This window comes from Xiphophorus couchianus, chromosome 14 (assembly GCF_001444195.1).
Source record: "Xiphophorus couchianus chromosome 14, X_couchianus-1.0, whole genome shotgun sequence".
NCBI classification, from domain to species: Eukaryota; Metazoa; Chordata; class Actinopteri; order Cyprinodontiformes; family Poeciliidae; genus Xiphophorus; species Xiphophorus couchianus.
The window spans coordinates 13046434-13067719 of NC_040241.1; the positions used below are offsets into that span (position 1 = coordinate 13046434).

The 21286-nt window shown below is 37.6% G+C and overlaps 1 protein-coding gene and 1 long non-coding RNA gene across 3 annotated transcripts; both read left to right on the forward strand.

Moving 5' to 3' along the window:
• The first annotated feature begins 5571 nt into the window (after positions 1–5571).
• LOC114157062 (uncharacterized) lies at positions 5572–6940 on the forward strand. Its single transcript, XR_003598083.1, has 2 exons — positions 5572–6391; positions 6505–6940. It is a non-coding gene; the product is annotated as an uncharacterized LOC114157062 (long non-coding RNA).
• Positions 6941–14616: 7676 nt separating this feature from the next.
• Positions 14617–20208, forward strand: LOC114158022 (uncharacterized). 2 transcript variants are annotated; one of them, XM_028039328.1, is made up of 4 exons: positions 14617–14973; positions 15378–15494; positions 16137–16448; positions 18560–20208. In XM_028039328.1, exons 1-4 carry the CDS (start codon positions 14845–14847, stop codon positions 18692–18694), a joined length of 693 nt encoding a protein of 230 aa, XP_027895129.1. In that variant the 5' UTR covers positions 14617–14844; the 3' UTR covers positions 18695–20208. The 2 variants fall into 2 exon arrangements, with proteins under 2 accessions (XP_027895129.1, XP_027895130.1); XM_028039329.1 differs by lacking the exon at positions 15378–15494 and having other exon boundaries at positions 14635–14973.
• Positions 20209–21286: the final 1078 nt, after the last annotated feature.

Below are 21286 nucleotides of genomic sequence, written 5' to 3' on the forward strand. Positions count from 1 at the left end.
CAATGACTGTAGTTTCTTTCGGCCCTGATATTCAACATCAAGGGCATTGCTAATGCGATAAGATGGTTGATAGCAAAATTCATCCCATACCTAAATGTCTTTTGCTAGGCTTTTATGTTTCCAGGAATGAATGATTAGTTTCCGTCAACATTTTTTCTATTTTATTTTTAGTCGTTCATCAGTTTGGTCTTTTTGTTGAACTGCCCAGAAATAACTCTGCGCCCGCATTCAGTCAACAGAAGCCATCTATTTACTGAGAAGCTGAGGCAGAATTGTTTTTGTGAAGCAGCTATCACAAGGAACAAATCGAAAGAGCAATGCAAATTAGATGAAAGTAAAGTAAAGTAAACCTCGTGCAAATGAACAGGTAAGAGGAAGTTGGGGAAAAATAATGTATCCATTGTTTTCTGCTTGGTGGAGATTGAATCGGGGAGGAGAGGGAGGTTTGACCTAGTGTCTGCTACCTGCTGATGGGTATACTGGGAAAAACCTCCAAACTCACAGGAGGCACCCTGATCAGATCAAGAAATTACTTCTGTTGCTGAATTTACAACACTGGTCATCACAGTTTCTGGCCTCCCTTGTTCGTATCTCGCAGTATGTAAAATGAATCCCATATCTGAATAAAAATTTATTAATTAAACGTTGCACCACCAGTGACTCCTTCCAGTTTAGGTCTCTTTAGTGGGGGTTACATTTAGTCTATTGATATTACTTCAATGTTCTTTAGCAAACATTGAAGTAATATCTCGCCTGTCCTACCAATTTTATTCCCAATCTACTTTTTATTTTGCAAGTCCTCCCTGCAAAAACACTTTCTTTGACTGAAAAGATTTTGATTTCCTTTTTCTACTTTTATCACCTCTAAAATAAGTCGAATATTAAATAATTCAACAAATTATATGTCTTAAATGCCAACTGGATAACGAAGAAAGAGTTGGTACGACGCTTCCATTCTTGTTGACTTTGTCGCATCTGCGTCATCATGGTGGTAAGGAATGTCTTTCTTATTGGGAATGCTATTGAGGAAGTCTGATTTGATTTATGTTGGAATTTCAGGTGGTTACCACTGAGTAAAGATACATGTCTGCCAATAATCTTCCTTAATTTCAGTATTAATATAAACTGCTGAGATATTTGTGCATTTTGGTTAAGTGCAGGTAAAAAAACATCTCCTTTTATTGGGTTGCAAAGTGTGTGCGTATGTGTGTGTGCAGGAATTGCCACTGATATTTTATTGAGCCTTTACAAGAAGAGTGACTATCAGACCTCTAGGTATGAAACAGCTGTTTCTTTCAATCCAGTTTCAAGTTTAAAGCTACTTTGAAAGTGTTGCTGCTAAGAATTTATTGCGTTTATGTCTCCTCCTTCTGGCCTACAAAGAAACAAGTTTACGCCCCTCCGAAAAATCTGCAAGACTGAAACCTGGCAGTACATTCACATCAATTTAGATGTTATGCGATGTCACACCCTCATGCACACGCCCGCAAGCGCGCACACACACATTGCTCTTTCACAAACCGGTTTTATTTTCCTTTTGATTGATTGTCGTGTTTTGTGAAAAGCAGACTGTATGGTATGCATTTTATACTCTGCTATATGCAAATACCTCTAGCTACATGCATGTGAATACTGATACATAAATTAATGAGCAGCTCTTAAACTAAATCAATTAATGCTTCAATCAGTGAATACAAAAGAGAATTTGACTGAAAACGCCCTCCATTAAAGATGGTTCGTTGTTCGTATTATAGTGCAACAGTGAAGTTATGACAAAAGAAATTACTGATATTGTTCTTTCATGAACTTTATACAAGGTACATTTATTGTAGAAGAGTTATATGGAGGTAAGGTTGCACAAGATAAAGAGTGAACTCACACACCAGTAGCCAAAAAGACATTAATGACCAACAACTGTGTTTTTGAGAATATGGTTGACTTTAGGTTCAGGTCTTTCGGATTTTTTTTGTTTGCAAGGATTTCCCGTTTTATTCCAGTGCATTGCTCTGTAAGCAATCACAGTGATTGCTTACAGAGCTCTCATTGTGTTTTATATAACACCATCATCCAGTTATTGTCACTCGAAAAAAACTGATTATAAGACCTGTCCTCTTGGATTAAGCATTAAGCAGGGCATCTTAGATGTGACACCAGAAAAATATCTCTTTAAAAGTAATCCAACGTCGCACATCCATGTACAAAAACTCACAGAAATCTTGTAATAAGTAAATTGGTTTTGGATCCTAAATTATACGAAGGACAATTTAACTGAAAAAGACCGTCATTGTTGGTGCAACGGTTTCAGATGGCTGAAGTAAGTGGATAAGATAATTGTTTGGTAAACATTACAAGATCTAAAATCACAGCACTAGAATAATAAGGGATTGAATAAGATGATAATGTTTTATAAATATAATTAAACTATTCACAAGTTGTATATAGGGAGATCAAATAAGGCGCCAGCACCCCTCCTGACCCCACTAGGGACAAGGGCGCTAAAAAATGGATGGATGGATGGAAATAACTTACTTAATTTGAAAACAAACCATGATCTGTTTTGATACCCTGGTAACTAATGGAAAATACATTTGACTTTTAAACAGGTTTTAATTAGTTGTCCTTAATGCTCTTAAAACTACCTCTGCCCCATGTTTTGTCCTATAACAAAAGGGCAGCTAATTATTACTGGGTGTGGAGAGACCTGCAGAACAAGAACACCTTGGTGTTTGCTTTGTAGTTCAAAAACCATGTCAGGCATGTTCAAGGAATAACACAAAGAAACATTTATGGAGTTCATTAATCATTACAAAGACATGCCGAAAACACAGATGGTTTCCTGCATGTTCCCATGAGTCGATGTGCGTCACAGTACTCCAGGGACAGACTTCCTTGTACCTCACATCCCATTGGTGGCAGCCAAAAAATAATTTTTGTCTGTTTTAATTCACCCCTTAGATGAGTCATTTAATCACAGGTTTCTTCACTGTTTGTTTATCAGTTGGAACGAGCTCAATTTTGCTTTGTGTCTAGAGTTGCAAATGTAGAGCAAGCTTTTGCTTGAAATGCATTTTAATAATCATGTAGAAATGTACCATTTATTAGTAAAGGAAGTTTTTATTGTCTTTTGCGTCCTTGCCAGCAGTTTGAGACTTTCATTGGTAAAAATCTGGTGAAAAACGGGAAGAAAATTGGCAAAATGACAAGCCACTGAAGTAAATCCCAGTCAGCACCAATTTACATGAAAATTAATCGGCTGGGGAAAAGTCAGTAACACTTCATTGTGTCCATTGCCCATATAAACCAAGAGAAAATCGCAAAATATAAACTAAGCATGCAGAAGCGCAAGAGACTGCACCCAAAATTGAGTGAGCATGACTCATGACTTTACATGAGGTGTTTTGGGTTGTCCAAATTTACCCAAACAATCAACCGTCTGAAGGGTGCGGAGAGTATGACTCGGAAGACCTGGGTAAGTTGCACACGCCGCATTCAAAAGTAATTGCATAGAGCTACTACTCTTCCTATTAGGCCACAACTTCCTCACAGATCTTGAACAATTACAATAGTAGATGGTGGTGGAGTGGGGTAGAGCTCTGCTATATTTAACTGAATGTGTTTTTTAAGTATTTAAAGTTTTACAAGTGTGTTGTTTTTTTTTAATTGATTGGCATTTTTATTATTTGATATAACATACAAAATTCAACTTAAGCTTTGAGGGTTGCCTTTATTGGAAAGCTGAATGCTTGCTTGGCTTTCATAATGAAAATCTGATTAGAAAACGTCATGAGGTGCAAAGTTATGGCTGCCTGACAACAGAAGCTTTCTTTAATCTCCTGTGGCATTTTCCAATTATGACTGACGCATGGTGAAAGGTGCCGGAGTGTCATTCCCTTCTAACAGAAAGTAGCTCATCGTCAAGTTTACCTGGAACCCACAAAGTGACATAACAGTGAATTTATCTGCCAAGCAACAGGATAAGCCGATGTTAGATAAGGTACAGAATGGATATTGATTGTGAAATTGGACAATCAATTTCCAATTGATTGGAAATTGACTGTCAAATTTGAACTTGATAAATTTGGAATATCTGGCCTAAGATTGATATTTGTAGGTATTCCTAACTGGAATAAAGCACAGGGTATATGTGGTTTGGTATTTGGTTTGGTCTGGTTGCATTTAATGAAAAATCACTTTAACATTTGGAGAAGACAGAAGTTTCTTTATGTCAAGGGATTTTAGTTTGTTTTGTAGTTTAATCTCTTATGAATGGTGCTATTCAAATAAACTTGCATTGCCTTAGCAGCCACTCTCCTGGTTGTTTGTGATGTCACATCTCGATGATGTGTTGTTTCTATCTTTAACCAGTTTCTCCCTCCAGCAATTGGCTATCGGTTGAGCTATTTCTTCCATCAACTTAATTTTCAATAACTATATATGATAGACTTGGCCCAGTTCTCCGTGTTTAACCAGGTATGATCCATGGACAAATCAATTCAAGAATTTGCTGTTGCCATTACAAAACCAGTAATGGATTCTTTGCTGCACTTGGCTCTTTTTATTCCTGGACCAGTGCTTCTACGGGGCTTTTGTGTCTCTTTCCTGCATTTTCAATTCCCACTAAGTCACATCAAATAGCTACTTCACAATTAGGTTCTTCTTGCTAAAAGAGAAGGGTTCCTGTTTACTGTCAGCGCAAACCTGCTCAGGATGAGGTAAAGTCAGTGACTTGATTCAAACTGATGTGCTTCCTTAGATGCACAGCAACTGTTTTCTATTGTGGCAATCTTAAACTTAATTTGACTCAATTGTATTCTGTTTAACTGGATTGTATTTGATTGATCTGGTTATGGGTGGAGATGGCACACCTTTTGACTTCTGTCACTTTGGATAGATTGATATGCCGATGTTCACAAAGTCAACCAAATGTTTTTTTAAATTTCCCAATTTCCACTATCTCTAACAATTTTACATGCTGTCTTTATATGCCTCTGACTGTTGCAACTTCTCTTAAAGTACTGGAATTGTGTTTAGGATCTCAGTGAAAACAGCATCAGCAACTGAAGTAACTTAAACTCCTCTAAGCAAATTACTGTTGCATAGTAAAAAGGATGACATTGGACTCAACCCAAACAGGATGAAATTGTGGCTAAGATGTGAAAAGACATAAATGTTTAAATATGGTTGAAAGTGGTTGCAGTTGCCCAACCTTGACTTTTAACATTTTTGTGTAGGCTAAATTCAGAGAGGTCCACTGAGTTAGAAAAAAAGTCACATTTTCTAAATTTTTCTGGGCTAAATATAGACAATGACTGACAAACCTGAAATAGTCTATAAACATTGTTTATATGGCTGTCCAGTGTTTGGAAGGAAAAAGTCAATCAACTTTTATGTTTATGTTTTCCTTATAGCAGATGTTTTTGAACTTCTTGAGGAATTGCCTGAATATTTCCCCATTTTCAGTATTTGCATTCAATTCCAGATTCTCATGTATTTTGAGTTCTGTCCATCACTTTATCTTTCTTTTATCCGACGGGTGAACAAGACGGCTCAAGTAAGGACGGTATGAGTCTTCTGCTTGTGTGTGTTTTACAATCCAGTCGTGCCAAAATTTTTTGGACGAGTGCGTTCTGAAATACCTGGAATACTGTAGACCTAAGACATGACAACCCTGAGGGCAGAAACACTTCAGAAACACCCCTGTCATGCAGTCAGTGCGTGGATGAACATGCGGGAGGGACAAGAGAGGCATCCAGAAGGTCAAGGGTGTAACTCAAGAAGCGTGACAATCAGAGCTGTTGGGTCCTTGTCACATGAGAATGTGACAAAAAAGCAAAAACAAAAGCTGTCAGTCACAACTTTAAGCACAAGGCCAGCAAGAACTTCAATCTAAGCAGCAGATGTACCCTCATGATAGCTTTTGTTATGTTTAGTCCCTGAGAAAGTTATGGCATCCGTGTTGTTGTGAGGGTGTGTGCATGTGTGTGTGTTACTGTAACAAGGTAGCCTTTCGCGGTTGGATTTTACAGTGAGGATGAAGCTTTGAGGCAGAGTCAGGTTTATTCTTCACATAAAATCAACACTTCACACTTGAAACTGCAGTCTTAAATAGTCCCAACCGTGACAGACCAAACCATCTTTAGTTCACAGGGGAATCTCAATTCATCAATATCCACTTATTTAATTAAAATACCTTTTACTAAATACAAACATTTCCATTTACTTTTTATAAATATTTTATGTTTTATCATTACACCATATGAAACACCACAAAACCCATAAACAATTCCCCCCCACACACTTTTCAATGGCCTCTCCCGGAGACTATATATGGTGTCTGGACCCCCGGGGTAGTATTTGTCCAAACACCCTGGAGAGGACACAGAAAAGACAGGTGAGTCACTCTACATTAGCACTCCACACCCAACAGATTATGCACAACACATTTGCTCAGTTTTACCCACCAGTAGCTCATTGCTCTGAGTAACAGTTATCCTCCCTCCACAGGCAACCACCTCACTCGTCAATGAGGAGCAGCTGTGCAGAGCCCAGAACAAAAGGCTACATGCTAATCTCTAAAAATACTCAATAAATACAATTAAAACTTCTTGTGTGCAAATTGTTATTGATGTACAAATCTATGCTTAAAGTACAGTGCTAAATAAAGTGCTTGTTAAAAAAGTGCAAAAAGTACTTTTAAAAGTGCTATACAGTGACTTCAGTAAAATAGTCCTAGTAATGAAGATCTCTTCATTACAGTTACTAAGAAGGCTTGTAAATGTAAGTTAATTTTTAGGCTTTTATGAATATCCCTTTTCTTAAAGTCCTAAAAGCATAGTTTACTGCACTTCCTAATATAAAAAGCCCAAACAATAACTGAGTCTGTAGATGAGTTGATGGTTAGAATCCTCCATCTGAAATTGAAATAAAAATAAAACAAACCCAATAATTATTATAAGTGAAGATTCTTCTGGGATTATCATGCTGAAGGCCTGAAAGATAACCTACAAAACAAAAACAGAAACTAAGTATCAGAGTGCGTGACAGGGAGAATACTGTCACACTGTCCAATAAGGAAGTTGTGACGTGAAAGATCCAGGGATAACGTCAGAATTTGTCAAATCAAGTCTTCAGGTTATTTATTCTTCAAGTTGTGGCTGTTTTAAGGTGGATAAATTGTACTTTTCATTTAAATGATAACTTAATAAAAGGAATAGAGGAGAAAATTGTAGATGATCATTTCAGAAGATAAAAAAAATAGGCAGGAGTGTAATTTCTAACTTCTTTTTAAACAGATATAGAACAAGAGGTTAAATTACTTTTGAACCAGAAAATATTTCAAGTATTGGTCTATCGCAGAGATGAGCTATTAGTGAAAAAGATTACTTTTCTTAGCAATTTTAGCTTTGTAATCAACATTTAATCTCTTCACCCTTTGTTGTTTTAGATTAAGTAGATATGATGTCAAACCTCCTTTAAAAAAGCAGACAGACAAATGTGAGAAGACTTTGTCTTTCATACTAGTTGAAAAACTGTTACTTAATTTAGACATGATCTTTGCGCAACACTTTTTTATTCTAAGAATAAACACACCTGGGAAAAAGAGCCCTTTTGTGCTATCATAGTTTGTTATTCATGGTTGAAACCTTGGCATGCTGACTGACTGCAACTGATAAATTTAACAAATTTGCTGTGATGCCATTATCTGACTTTAGAAACACTGTAGTAACAATGAAGGAGCATGTACAGTTTGTTGTAAAAGTATTTATTTCCCCTGACCTTTTTCTCATTGTCATGTTACACCCCACTAATGTCAATGTACTGACATGTTAAAAAAATGAGGCAACCTACAGTTTTTCAAGCATATTTGAGCGTAGAGATATTTAAGATTCATTTCAACAACACAGAGAAATGCATGTAATATAAATAAACAGTAAAATTTGAATAAAATACCTTTTACAATTTGTCCAAACTTGAACTTCCTTGTTTTGAATAGTCTGCAATGTCAGGACGTTCAACAGAGCTGCCGACACGCCCAGATCTGGAAAGTTCAAACAAGTTCACCCTGAAAGCAGAAAGCAAGATGAAGTCTCCTTACTCCTTAAATGTCATCACAGGATCTACAACACGGCCTTCAAATGTACTGACTTGTAAATACTGATTAAGTCTAACTTTCAAGGCATAAACATTTGATCCATAAGAAAAATTTGAGGGTCAGACTGAAGTTTGCCAGAGAGCATGTAAACAAAAACCCAGACTTCTAGTATGATGTTCTTTGAACAGATGAGACCAAAATTTGTCTATCTGGACAAAACAGAGAACATGTTGAGTATAAATAAACTACACCAGTCAAGTCAACTTTATTTGTATAGCACAGGAACAGGTCAGTTCAAAGAGGTTTACAGCAATAAACATAAAATTTTCAAAAGCCATCATCACAATCATCAGGCAAATATAAATCAAATGTTTCAGTTATTATTAGTCAAGGGCAACTCTAAAGTGGTGGGTTGTTAACTTTGATTCAAAGGAACTAGTGTTTAGGCTGCTTTGCAGTTTTTTGGAAGTTTGTTTCAGATTAGAGCAGCATAAAATCCAAATGTTGCTTCTCCATTTTTCCATTCAATTCAGCTGTGGAAACCTGGAAATGGAAATGGCATGTTTTGGGGACGTCTTGCTGCATTCTGACCTTTGCAGCAAATTATAATAGATTCCACCGTTAATTCCATCATCCATCACAGGATGCTTAAGGAAAATGTCAGGCCATCTGTAAAAAAAAGTAGCTGAAGCACAGCAGGACCCTGTATCGCGAGAATGTCCCAAAACAATAAATCCATCTAAATATAGTTGTAAACTAAGAGATGAAAAGACACGGATCCAGTCAAATCACAAACGTTGATCTCATTGAGTTTGGATGATGGATAAAGGTATATACCTCCTCATTGGCAGGGCCTTCCTGGAAGAAAGTCTGTCAGAGGGTGCAAAAAATTTGAAAATGAGGTAGAGATTTATCTTTCAGGGGAATATTGAACCTCAATAAGACATGACACACAGCCAGAGTTATGTGGAAAGGTTTAGATCAAAGTATATTCAGATTCAGATCTAAGTCGAATTCAATTCTAACATAATTCTAATTATGTGAACATAAATGTTGACTTGAACATTTATGTTCACATACTCTCCATCCAGTTGGACTGAGCTTTATATATTTTCAAAAGCAGTAAAAAAAAATATCACTCAGAGTTTCAGAGTTTGAGCTGGAAAAGCTTTTGAAAATCTATATTTTATTCCCACCCTCACTTTTCGTTTCAAAGTTTGTGTGAGGGTGTTACATAAAGTCCCAAAACAAAAAATGAAACAGGTATGAAGACTTTTGTAAAGGTAATATACTGTATGTGCAGACACAACTGTAGCACTGCCCTGAAGTCTTTGTTGTTTCCTGAGGACGGATGCATCCACCAAGCTAGTAGGAGCCGTTCAGCGAGACAGACATTGAATAGATGCTATTTTGATAGTTTAGGCATTTACACTGACAGCTGTCTGATAAAGCCCTGCGGGCTTTAGGTGTGCCCAGAACCTGACTGTGACACGGGATGATTCACACAGTCAGAAAACCAGCGCAGTGAGTTTGCACCTTGTTCATTTCACAGTTGGGCAGAGCACAGCAATGTTGTTAATAATAGACAGTCATGTGAAAACCCGGTTTGTCTGGGAGGAAAAGGATCAGAGCACAATACGTAAATCGGTTATTTATTCAGAATTAATTCGTGATTTATAAATAAATGCATAAACTGCCTTAGATTCTACATAAACTACAAAAAATAGTTGCAAAAATTGCATAGGAAAAACATCAGTTTTTAAAATCATTGGGTTTTTTTCTTTCTTTTTAATTGAAATAAAAATAAAAGAACTATAAAATCCTTTATGTTGCCAGAACTTGTAATAGCAGACGTTGATCATTATTTGTGTCAGTGGGTCAGTTTACTGTGGAGTTCTTGTGAAATACAATCAGAATTGTAGGACTCCATTTAACTAGTTTAGGCATGACAATAACCTGTGTGAATTATTTACCATAATAAAATTAGTTTTAATACATTTGTTCTGTCTTCATTTGCTTTTTTTCCCCATTCTGCATAAAATGGAGCACTTGCAAAATGTTATTACACAAATTTAGTAAGTCAAAAGATTTAATGGTTTTGGTATTTTCTTGTGCTGTACAGAGAACTTTTTACCAACAGACATAATATTAAATATAACATTTGACTGTATTGCACTGTAAACAGAACTGAGCTGGAAATAGCAGTATAACTTTGGTTTTGAAATTATTTGGATTTAAACTATTTGGTGATATAACATAATATTGACACATCTTTGATTCTGTATGTTTAACTTAAAAATTCTTACAATTTAGGTGTCCGGTAAAAATGAACTTCTAGTTCACAAACTTTTACTGAAAGACTCTTTACTTCTGAAGTGTGTGTTAGGTGTGTGTTACTTTCTTTCTTATGTAAAACCAACCAGTCACTGCATAAGGTCAATGAACTTTTAACAGGAGTTCAATATAGGTTCATTTTTTAGGAGTTGCAAATGGAAACAATAAGCATCAATCTTGCACACTGCAACTGCCTTTTTTTCAGTTAACTAACTGAAAAGAAATCCCTGTTTGCTAAAGAATTGACTTTTGTTAAATATATAACTTAATTTGGCCTTTGCAGAACATTTCATGTCTTATTATCTTCTAGTAGGTGTTATGGTTTTGTTGGTAGGTTTGATTTGTGGCATCACACTGCCTCCTAGTGTTTTACAGATGGTGTTGTGTGAGTGCCTTAATTGAAGACCTGTTCCAAATCCAAGCCCTCCACCAAAGAGTTATCTGTTCAAAGACGTGATCCAGGACTGTCTGACTTTCCTACAAATTTAATTTTAGATTTCTAATCTTGAGATGTTATGAATGGTTTTCAAATTCTGAACATTTACCGAATCTTTGGATTTTTGATTTTTTTAACAAAATCTTGATGACATCTGATCTTCTATCCACACACTGTCTATAATTACTTGTGGAGTCACAAGTAGACTGGTGCCTATCTGCAGGCCTTTTGCCTTGCAGACAGACTTTTTGCCATCTATCTGCAGATAGGCCCATCTTTGGGCAAAAGGCCCATCACAGATCTGATCTTGGCCTCATTCTGAACTGGTTTGAATGTGTTTTTCAAACGTGAACCAGCTTTTGTTACCTAAAACAGATATAATCACTAATAATAAACAATAACTTGTATGCCAAGGATGTGTTATTCTTAAAACAATTTCAAAATTTCAATGGGAATACCTTGAATTGACACAATAAACTTGTGATGCTGTTACTGATATTGGTAAGTAGAACTATCTAAGATATTTTGATGTACTTTGTCTCCACCTCGTGGCAGCTGGGAGGTATGTGGCTTTACCTGCACTACGAACTGAAAAGACATGATGCGAAAGGCCCGCATATCAGCTCTCTTGTTCAGTTTGTGGCATCGGGTTGTGTTGTTGCCCACATCTGAATGTTAATGGGATCATAGCTGAGGTCTTAGCATCTAATGGGGGTTTCATAAAAAGCGATCCCAACTCCTGAGCTCCAAGCACTGACCAAGGAGTCCGATCTGATCACTTATTAATTAAGGAACAAAATATTATTGGATCCAACATTGATGAATATTTAAAGTTTTTATTTAACATTTTACAGTAATCAAAATTCTTGCAAAGGAGCCACTTCATTAAGATAAACTTTTGCAACTCATTATATAAATCAAAAAGGAATTAGTTTTCCATTTTCTAAAGATAAATAGAATAGAATATTCAAATTAATAAATTTTGAATAGATGTATATCTGTATTGCTTCTGACTTGTTCCTGAAGTCATCTCCTTCATATGCTTCCAGTGACAGAAAATTTCGAAGAGAAAACTTTCCAACTTTCTGTTGTCTGTCTCCACCTTGTGGCAGCTCTGAAATACGGCGTGCCTTGAAACAAAATAAATCATAAGTCTTGAAGTTGTTCACGGTTTATCTTCTTACAGTCTCAAACTTTGATGTATTTCTTGTATTCAATAAAGCAGATTAACACAAAGTGAACAATAAAAGGGAGCTGACACATGTCACCGCAATCTTTGAAACGGGAGTGCTATTTGGAAACTGGAGTACTTGAAGAAAAACCACAGGGAGCCATGCTCAGGCAGAGATCCACGGATGGTAAGACTCGCCCATGAGCTTTCTTTTCCAGGAGCTTATTTTCTGCAGAAAATAACTATGATGTCGGTGATCATGAAGTGTTGGCAGTTAAACTGGCACTAGAGAAGTGGAGGCATTGAGTGGAGGGAGCTAAGGAACCCTTTGTGATTTGGTCAGACCATAAAAATTTGCAGTATCTCAAGGTAGCAAAGAAACTCAACCCCAGGTGGATCTTATTCTTCAATTGTTTCAATTTCTCACTGTCTTACTGACCTGGGAGTAAGAACATCAACTCTTATGCACTTTCTATGAAACTACGGAGGAGAGACAGGAGGTCAGGCAGGTGGTAGTTCAGTGTGACGTATTATTTTGACTATATGCTATTGGGAACCATATAGACATGCTTCCCAAGTCTATATAGTTAACAGTTACCAAACCTGAACTGGATCAGAAAATGCGGGAGACCCATCAGCAAACCCTGAGGTTCTCTCGTTTTGTCATGAGTCTGTCATCCTGGAGTTACTAGGACCCTATCTGTGGTCAGAAGTTGTTTCTGGCAGGGAACTTTGCTTCATGATGTCACATAATACATTAGAATTTGCCGGGTTTGCTGTCAGGCTAAACCATCCAGTTGACTGCCTTCTGGGCTCCTGTAACCTCTCTCTATTGCTCACTGTCCTTGATCCCACGAATTCATGGATTTTGTAATAGATTTGCCCAATGACCACTCTGTCTTTCTCATGCTTGTAGATCGATTCTCTAGGACGTCCCACTAGGTACCACTTCACAAACTTTCTTCCAAGGAGCTAAGAGGGATTCTGACTCGAGAAAATTTCTCCTGTCTAAAGACATTGTTTCAGATGGATGACCAAAGTTTGTTTGCAGTTTTTAAACAGTTCTGTTGTATCCTGGGTATCAAGGTAAGCCTCTCTTCAGGACTTCACCCACAAACCCACAGGCAAACTGAGAGGATCAACTAAGAAGCGGAAACAAAGCTGCGAAAGCTCTGTGAGCAAGATCCATCTTCATGGTCTCATAACTTTACACTCACTGTCAAACATGCTTGTGCAAGCATGATGTTTTAGTTTGTTCTAGGTGTGGTAATGACCCAGTTAAAGCCCAGACCTCCTGAGCCTAAAATGTTTAAAAGTAAATGGCAAATGTTACTCCATTGAAACTCGATTAATTTAAATTATGAACAGAACTATGAGCTATAAACTATGAAAACAAGAGAGTGCATACATTCTCTTTGTAATGACTGGCATTTTCACAACTAAGTTTAATCTTAAAAACAAATATTAGAGACTTAAAGTTGAATGTAAACATGTAGCAAATGATAACGTTAAAGCAGTGGACAAATTAGGGTCTTCTGGTGGGAAACCAAACCCGGTAGATATAGTAAACCCCAATGTATGATACATTGGAACGTTGGGGGAAGTAACAGAAGATATGCAAGAATAACATTTAAAAGTGATAGGCTTTGATAGCAGTATTATGTAACATTAATAAATGTGTGTAACTCATTGAGAAATGTATTATCTTGGGTGTTGTGAACTTGTCACTGATCAGTCTGTGCAACCCTATAAAATCCCCTCCAAACCCAAGTTTCTAGGAGAAACCCTGGTCCTCAGGGCACACTGTCCTACATGTTTTAGACGTTTCCCTGCTTTAATGTGCCTGATTCAACTGATTGCTGTTCAACAAACGCCTGTTAATCAGTCATCAATTGAAATCAGCTGGACTGAAGCAAGGAAATACCTAAAACATGCAGGGCAGTATGCCTTGAGGACCAGAGTTGGGAAACACTGGATTAGATGATATACAAATTTACTTTTCACAGTTTTGCACTAGTTTGTGTTGTTTCTCCGTAAAATTACCATAAAAGGCCATGATGTTTGTCATTGTAAGTTAAAGCAAATATAAATATTTTTGCAAGGCACTGTAGTATAAAGTGCCTTGCACTATGCTGTAGTATAAAGTACAGTATAGTGTACTTTATACTGTAGTATAAAGTGCCTTGCAGTTTATACTACAGTATATTTACTGTTTATTTATTGATTTACAAATGTAAATCAATTTCAATTTGATTTACAAATGTTTTCTTTCTGCAGCCAGTTTGGTCGGTTTACAGTTCTCTTCCGCTGTCATTTTGGTGAATTATGGATTTGGGAAACATAGCTCTATTAATGGCATTCCTATCATTCCTGGTTTCTCCAGAGGAAAGGGTTTATCTTTTTTTTTTTTTTATTACATTCCACGTTTTAAAAAGACAGGATATTTTGATGAGAAACTGTGATTTATTTATCTATTTATTTATTGTCTTTTTTGACGGAAAAAGACATATAAATATACCGAGAGCTGGTGGGCCACACAGTGACGTAGAAGGGGGTTACAAAAAATAACCTCCCGTGTTTCACCCCTTCTGAACGCCCCTCTAGCTTGCGGAACCAATTAAATCCCCTCGCGTTGCGTTCACCGCACCATAAACGCCGTTCCCCTTCCCACAGACACGAACATTCCGTGTGCTCTTTTTTTTTTTTTATGGTAAACCGGAGGAAAGGTGGTCGTTCTTTTTTGTGATAGACTTTGTTTTCTCCCGGGCTCGGTTTTCATCGCTGGCTTTACTGTCCGTGTCTTGAGTGCAAATGGCAGAGCAGGAGAAGCAGCCATTAACCGCCTCCGACTCAACGGTATCGGGCTCGACGCAGACCGGGAGAGCGGTGGCGCTGGCCCGGCTACTGCACCAAGAATGCATCCAGCTGCTTGAGCTATTCGTGAGTTTTCCCGCTCGCCGGGCTTTGCCTCCCCGTTCCCCATCGGTGTGACTCACAGACCGTCCCGTTATATGCGGTTTGTCCCTGGGACTGTTAGCAACCTGTCGTATTGCCGAGAGTGGGTTTTACTGCAGACACTGAACATAGGTGATGTTGAGACAGGGCCGGTCCATACGGAAAAGGATTAGGGCCACTGAAAAAAAAAACCCAAATAATTTTGACTTTAATCCCCAAATTCCATCTTTTTTCTCAGAATTCTGATTTTAACTCAGAATTTTTTACTTTAAAGCAGATGGGCACCCTAGAGGAACCTGGTTCAGTGACCAAGAGTGTCATGTTGTATTTAAGCCTTTTTTTTCTGTGGCCTGAGATTAAAGTCAGAATTTTGTTGTTTGTTTTTCCAGTGGCACTATTCCTCTTCCATAGGTCCAAGCCTTTTTGGAGCCCTAAGCAGATTTCCCTTTGGGGCTCACCATACCAACATGTCAACACCAAATGCTTTATCATCCCAAAGCTACCATGTGTGTAAAATACCTGCTGTCATTAGCATTGTTTATAATTAGTTTACATCATAGCAGTGGCGTTATTTTAACCTTTCAGCCGTAACAAGCAAAACTACAATTGAATTTTGAAATGCAGAGTGGTATTTCAGTGTGAAGTATTATTTTGACTATTTGTACATGAGCTTGATATTTTATATTTCCACAAGAGTGACAGCAGCCAACAAGAGATTAACCTATTATTTGTGTAACTATAAAAATAATAGAAATCTTTTTTCCATGTGTAATAGCATTTAGTTTGTATTATTCAACTGGTGCTTTTGGTTGCCCCCTGGTGATGTAGGGGCCCTAGGCAGCCGCTTAACTCATATGCCATGGGGTGGCACTGAGCTTTCAAAAATGTAACCATGCTAAAAGGCAGTATGCACCCTTGTATTCCTGATCTCCCTGCTTGATGAATCTTTAGCAATTTTCCTGCTTTGGTGTCTCTTTCATTACCAGAAAACATTTTAGTCAATCATTATAGTCAGCAATATAGTCCACATTGTGTTAACATTATTACTTCAAATAGAACAAAATAATTATTTGCATTTCACATGGTGTAGATAGAATCTCATCACTACCTCAAGACCGTGTCTGTTTTTTTGTTTTGTTTTTCTTTAGAAAGAAAGGGAGACCTCCTTGTCGGACCAAACACCAGACGGTGGACGTATGGTGTCTTTGTCCCCCGAGGCAACAGAGTCCACTACAGAGGAGCAGGTGCAGCTGCTGCACTCGGCTCTGCGACAGTGTCTGGGGATGATCCACTGTGTCATCCAAAAGGAGGAGGAGGAGTGGGGCAGGCTGGAAGACAACTATGAGACCCTAAAAGCATCTGTCCGAGCACGTCTGGAGAACCTGCTTCACACCACCAAAAATCTCCTGAGGAGCAAAGATAAGATCTTGGATGTAACTCCAGATCACCAATGTAATGAGGTGAAGTATAAATAGCACAATTCTGTTTGGATATCTTCCTCTAAGCTCACATTTAGATATCACTTATCACACCTTAACATTCTTATGATTGTATGAAGACAAAAATGTGAAAACCACTGAATCTATATCAGTATAACATGTACTCCGATAAAAAACTTCTATGTGCAAAGACTTATTGTGATATTGTTCGTTTTATATTTTTCTTTAAAGCACATGGTAGAGGTTTATGGAGGAGACAAAGGCACAGGGGTTGCCAGATCTTAATTTATATACAGGGTTACCCCATAAAACTTGCTTAACCCGGTGGTAGGGGTGCCAAGCCAGTCTACAAGTAGCCCATCATGTTTTTGTACAAAAAATGTTTCGTTGACAGGAGATGTCAAATATCACTGGGTGAATCTCTAAAAGCGCAACTATAAGTTATATTTGCGGTTCGCATTGAGCTTGCACAAGCAGAGCAACACTGTGGCTTTTAAACGTGACGCCTGTCTTGGTGCAGTATTCACCAAAGGAAGTCCTGATCGGGGCTAATATAAATGCCAATACATGTGAACCTGCTCTGCAAGAACACCTTCCAAATCGTCTAATTTGAATGAAAAGCCTGCGTCTAGGTAAACGTCCAGTGTTTCTCCTAGAAACTTGGGTTTGGAGGGGATTTTATAGGGTTGCACAGACTGATGATCATTTCTTTCATTTTGGTTTGATTGATACCTACTTATGAAACTGATCTTATCTACTGATCTATTCTACCATCACTAGCATCTGAGAGAGGGCTACGTTTCACAGTAGTCAGCTTACTGTTGCCAACTTTGCAACTTTTTTTGGCTATTTTTAGTACAGGGCCTGCTGCTGGTGGTCAGAGACCCGGAGATGCTGATGCTTCTGTCAGGCTGCCCCAGGGCAAGCTATACAATACCGTGCCACCATCAGCATGTGAATGTGTGTGAATGACTAAAATGTAGAGTGAAGCGCTTTGGGGACCTCTAGTCTTGATAAAGCACAAAACAAGCACAAGCCATTTACCATAGAAACAAATTGGTCAGGCTTTGAAATAATAATAATAGAATAAATTACTGCTTGCGCTTTTACAAGGCCATGTCTATTTGTGTATATATATTATTGATTTATTGTCCAGCGTTTATATATAATAGTTTATATATGTAAGGCCATATATAAACTATTTGAAATCCATAATTCTACTCTGATAAAGCTTATTAAAATGTGGAAAACTTTTTACAACCATTGTTATAATTCCAGCAGTGAATGTCAGGAAGTCAGACCGCCCTCACACTTCCACTCTTGACCTCAACTAGCATGTATAATGTTATAGTGCAGTTAGAGAAAGGTTCAACTAGTACCACCTGTTAAAGTTTCCAGCAGGAAGCTTATGCTTTTTAAAAAAAGAATATAACAACATCACTCCTCAAAACCTCTGGAACAATCTCTAGCTGATTTCAAGGTGCAGATATATTATCATGGTCGTGATTTTAATCTGAGTATGTGGGTGCCGCCTAGCAGTGACTGGTGTACGCAGGGGCTTGTGGTTAATTCCAGAGTGAGACGTGAGGCCTTCTGCCAAACACATCAGGAAATTTGCAACAGAATGACTGAATAACAAGACCTCTTTTTAGATTTATGCTCGGAAATCTTAATGAACTGAAACTCTGCTGGAAAGATAAGCTGGATTCCTCCACAGTGATCTGAAAATGACAGTTAGGTTTACTTAATTTCTGAATAAAAACACTTTTCCACTTTGTCTCTTCCTTGATTAATAATAAACATAGGGAATCTGTTTTTCTACATCTGAGGTTAGATTTCTCCACTGTAACTATTACATTCTGATGTGGTTTGTTTAAAAAAACATGATATCTTCACAGCTGAATCACAGCTACAGTCTGTGGATATAACCAATAGTCGGTGAGCTTATCAATCAAATTTTATTTGTATAGCACATTTCAGCAGCAAGGCATTTCAAAGTGCTTTACATCATATCAAACAGAGTGACCCTCAGTCACTCGCCATTTTGCGAGTGACACCGAATGATTCCTTTGCCCTGTCTCTCCGTACTGACAGACATGTGATGCTTTGTTTTCCTCCTCTCCTCTGTCCAGGACGTTGATGGCATCGGGGGAACCTTTGGCCTAAAAATGTGGACCTACCGCGTGCTGTTGGAGCTCATCCACTGGGCTGACCAAGCTGCAAAGACCCTGCATGTTTTACATGAAGAGAGGGAAGGAACAAAGTAGATCTGACCCTTTTTCGTTTCACTCCAACAACATTAAACAAACCTAATCAACACTACCAACCAGCGTCTTCTTCTAAATATTCCTATTTAAACTTGTAAACAGATGATCACTCTATACACCTGACATGGGAAAACTACTTAACACTACTAAGCCCCTTTAAAAGTGTCAGTATTATGTATTTCCATGCACATAGTGGCATTTTATATCACAACTGAAGGTTATAACAACCTTCAGTTATAAAAATGCTATATATATCAAATATGACTTAAAATAACTTAGACATTGTAATTTAATGCCTTTAAATTGGGCCTCTATCTCTTTAAAACACTCCTGCTCTTTCTGAAACTGCCTTCAGGAAGTCATCACAATATTGCTCGTCTATTAATCTGTTTAGTGCCCTGGACGAACAATCTCACCTGCGCCCTCCAATGTCATTTGGATGGAGAGGAGACACATTGGTATGTCTCATGTCTATCCCCACAACCCCTCCCCCCCTTACGAGATGTCACCCTGGGCGTTTACCCATGTTGCCCATATCAGAAACTGCTATTTGGTGGCAACCATTTAGCTGTACAAAATGCCTGGGTGGCTCAAGCACAGCTCCTCCTCTGAGCTGCAATTTCCAATCTTCTGTCTCACAGAGCAACCTTCCCTTGCGACTCTGTGCAATGCTGGTAAAAAGGTTGTTAAAGGGTTAAGAGCAGCTCTATTGCCACAGAAGATTAAAGGATTTTCCCTGACACTGGTATTTCCACTACAAATGTTAGTGACCTCTGGTTTCCCATGTTGATTTTTTGTTTGGCAAAAAAACATGCTTGTAGAGTTTGTAAATTAGTTTGGTCTAAGAGGTAACTTATAGAGGGCTTATATTTTTCTCTTTTCTTTGAATGCAGTTTAAATTTTTATTTAAATCGATTTCAGTTAATGGCTATATATAAATATATATATATATATACAGTATATCTATACCTGCTGTTAACACTCCGCAATTTACTAACTGCTAGAGTTTAACCAAAAATCCACAACTGATGAACTGTGACTTACATGTGCAGCTGATTGTGTTACCATTTTTAGATTTTAACAAACATGATCTACACATTTAATCTAAATGATGTCCTAGAGTCTCGTCATGTGTGTTGAGGCACCATCTGTGACATGGTGTCATGTTTTTGCTGCTTTGTTCATAGTTCTCTCCTGATACTTGAATGTGCTGCTGAACTCTACATTATTTGACCAACTGGGTGTGTCCCCTTTCTCCCCTCCCCCAATCCCTAGTCTTGAGGCCTGGAAATAGTATCAGAACTGCTGTATTAGACTGATTTTTTTTTATTTTATTTTATTTTTCACAGTGAAGCCAAAAGAATCAAACACTATGCACCATACTTCTAATATAGCCAGATGCACTAACTGAATGTACAACAACTCACTTTAGATGTAATCATAGAATGTCTTTCTGAATGCTGTGCATTAATTTCTGTGAAGATTGTACATTGCAAATTAAAATACCAATCCCACTCCTTGTGTTTTGTTAGTTTTATTTGCAAGAAGGCATAATTGTGATTCAGATTTTATTTTTTTTAATAAAAAAGCATTACAAAGGTACAACTACATCAACAGTTAACTTTGAAAACCTCACAATGTTGAGTTGGTATAAATTTGAGAGCAAATTGAGAATAATGTGATGTGTAATCAATTGTTATGCTTAAAATTATACACAAAGTACATTATCCTACTTCCATGATGCAAAAATCAACTCTCATTTGTTTATATATGACATACAAGGAAATAAAAATGTTTCTCTGGGTTGCTCAGCAGATTAGTTAGTTTAGGAAACATAAATACAAATGCCATAGAAAAAAATGCAGTGATTTCAATTTAACTCGAATTCAGGATCTTAACTTCCATGGAAAATTGGTGCAGTTGGGTGCCTCCTTTGATGTTGCTGCACCTTTTACCCAATGGCACCAGTTCAGAAAGTTAATGGAGCATGAATAAGAAGTCTCTGACATGTCTCCTGTGAGTAGTAAAAAAACGTATATGATGACCTGGTTACCAGCTAATAGAGCAAAATTATAGAAGTCACTTTAAGTGTAATCTGTTCTGTAGGAGCTGTGGAGGTCTTAAAGTAGTAAGCATTTATTTTTTTTTTAAACAGAGCCATCAAGAACAAATGAGTGATCCTAGTGTGCAACACAGTTTTATAATTTTGTTCAAAAAAAGCTGTGCTTGAATGCTTGACTCAAAGAAAAGTTGGCAAAACAAAAGTTCATTTTCAAATAAAAAGTAAGCATTTATCAATTGATAAATTTATCAAGTGTCTCTCCAAGGTTGGATGAAAAGCTGTTAATTACAATGTCTTGAAGTGGTGCTAAATGCAGTTGGTGGCTTTTAACAAGAACAAGTAAATGTTCACAAAACTCTCATTCAAAGTGTGAGTCTCATTCAAACTCATCATGGCAGTAAGGAGGACTGTGACCATTGTAACCACTGTGGATAAGCTCCACACTAAGCTAATAGCAACAGTGCAAGTAGCTCACGAAACTGTTGCTCGCCATGGCACAGGAGATCTAATCAATTCACAAGTTTTCCTGA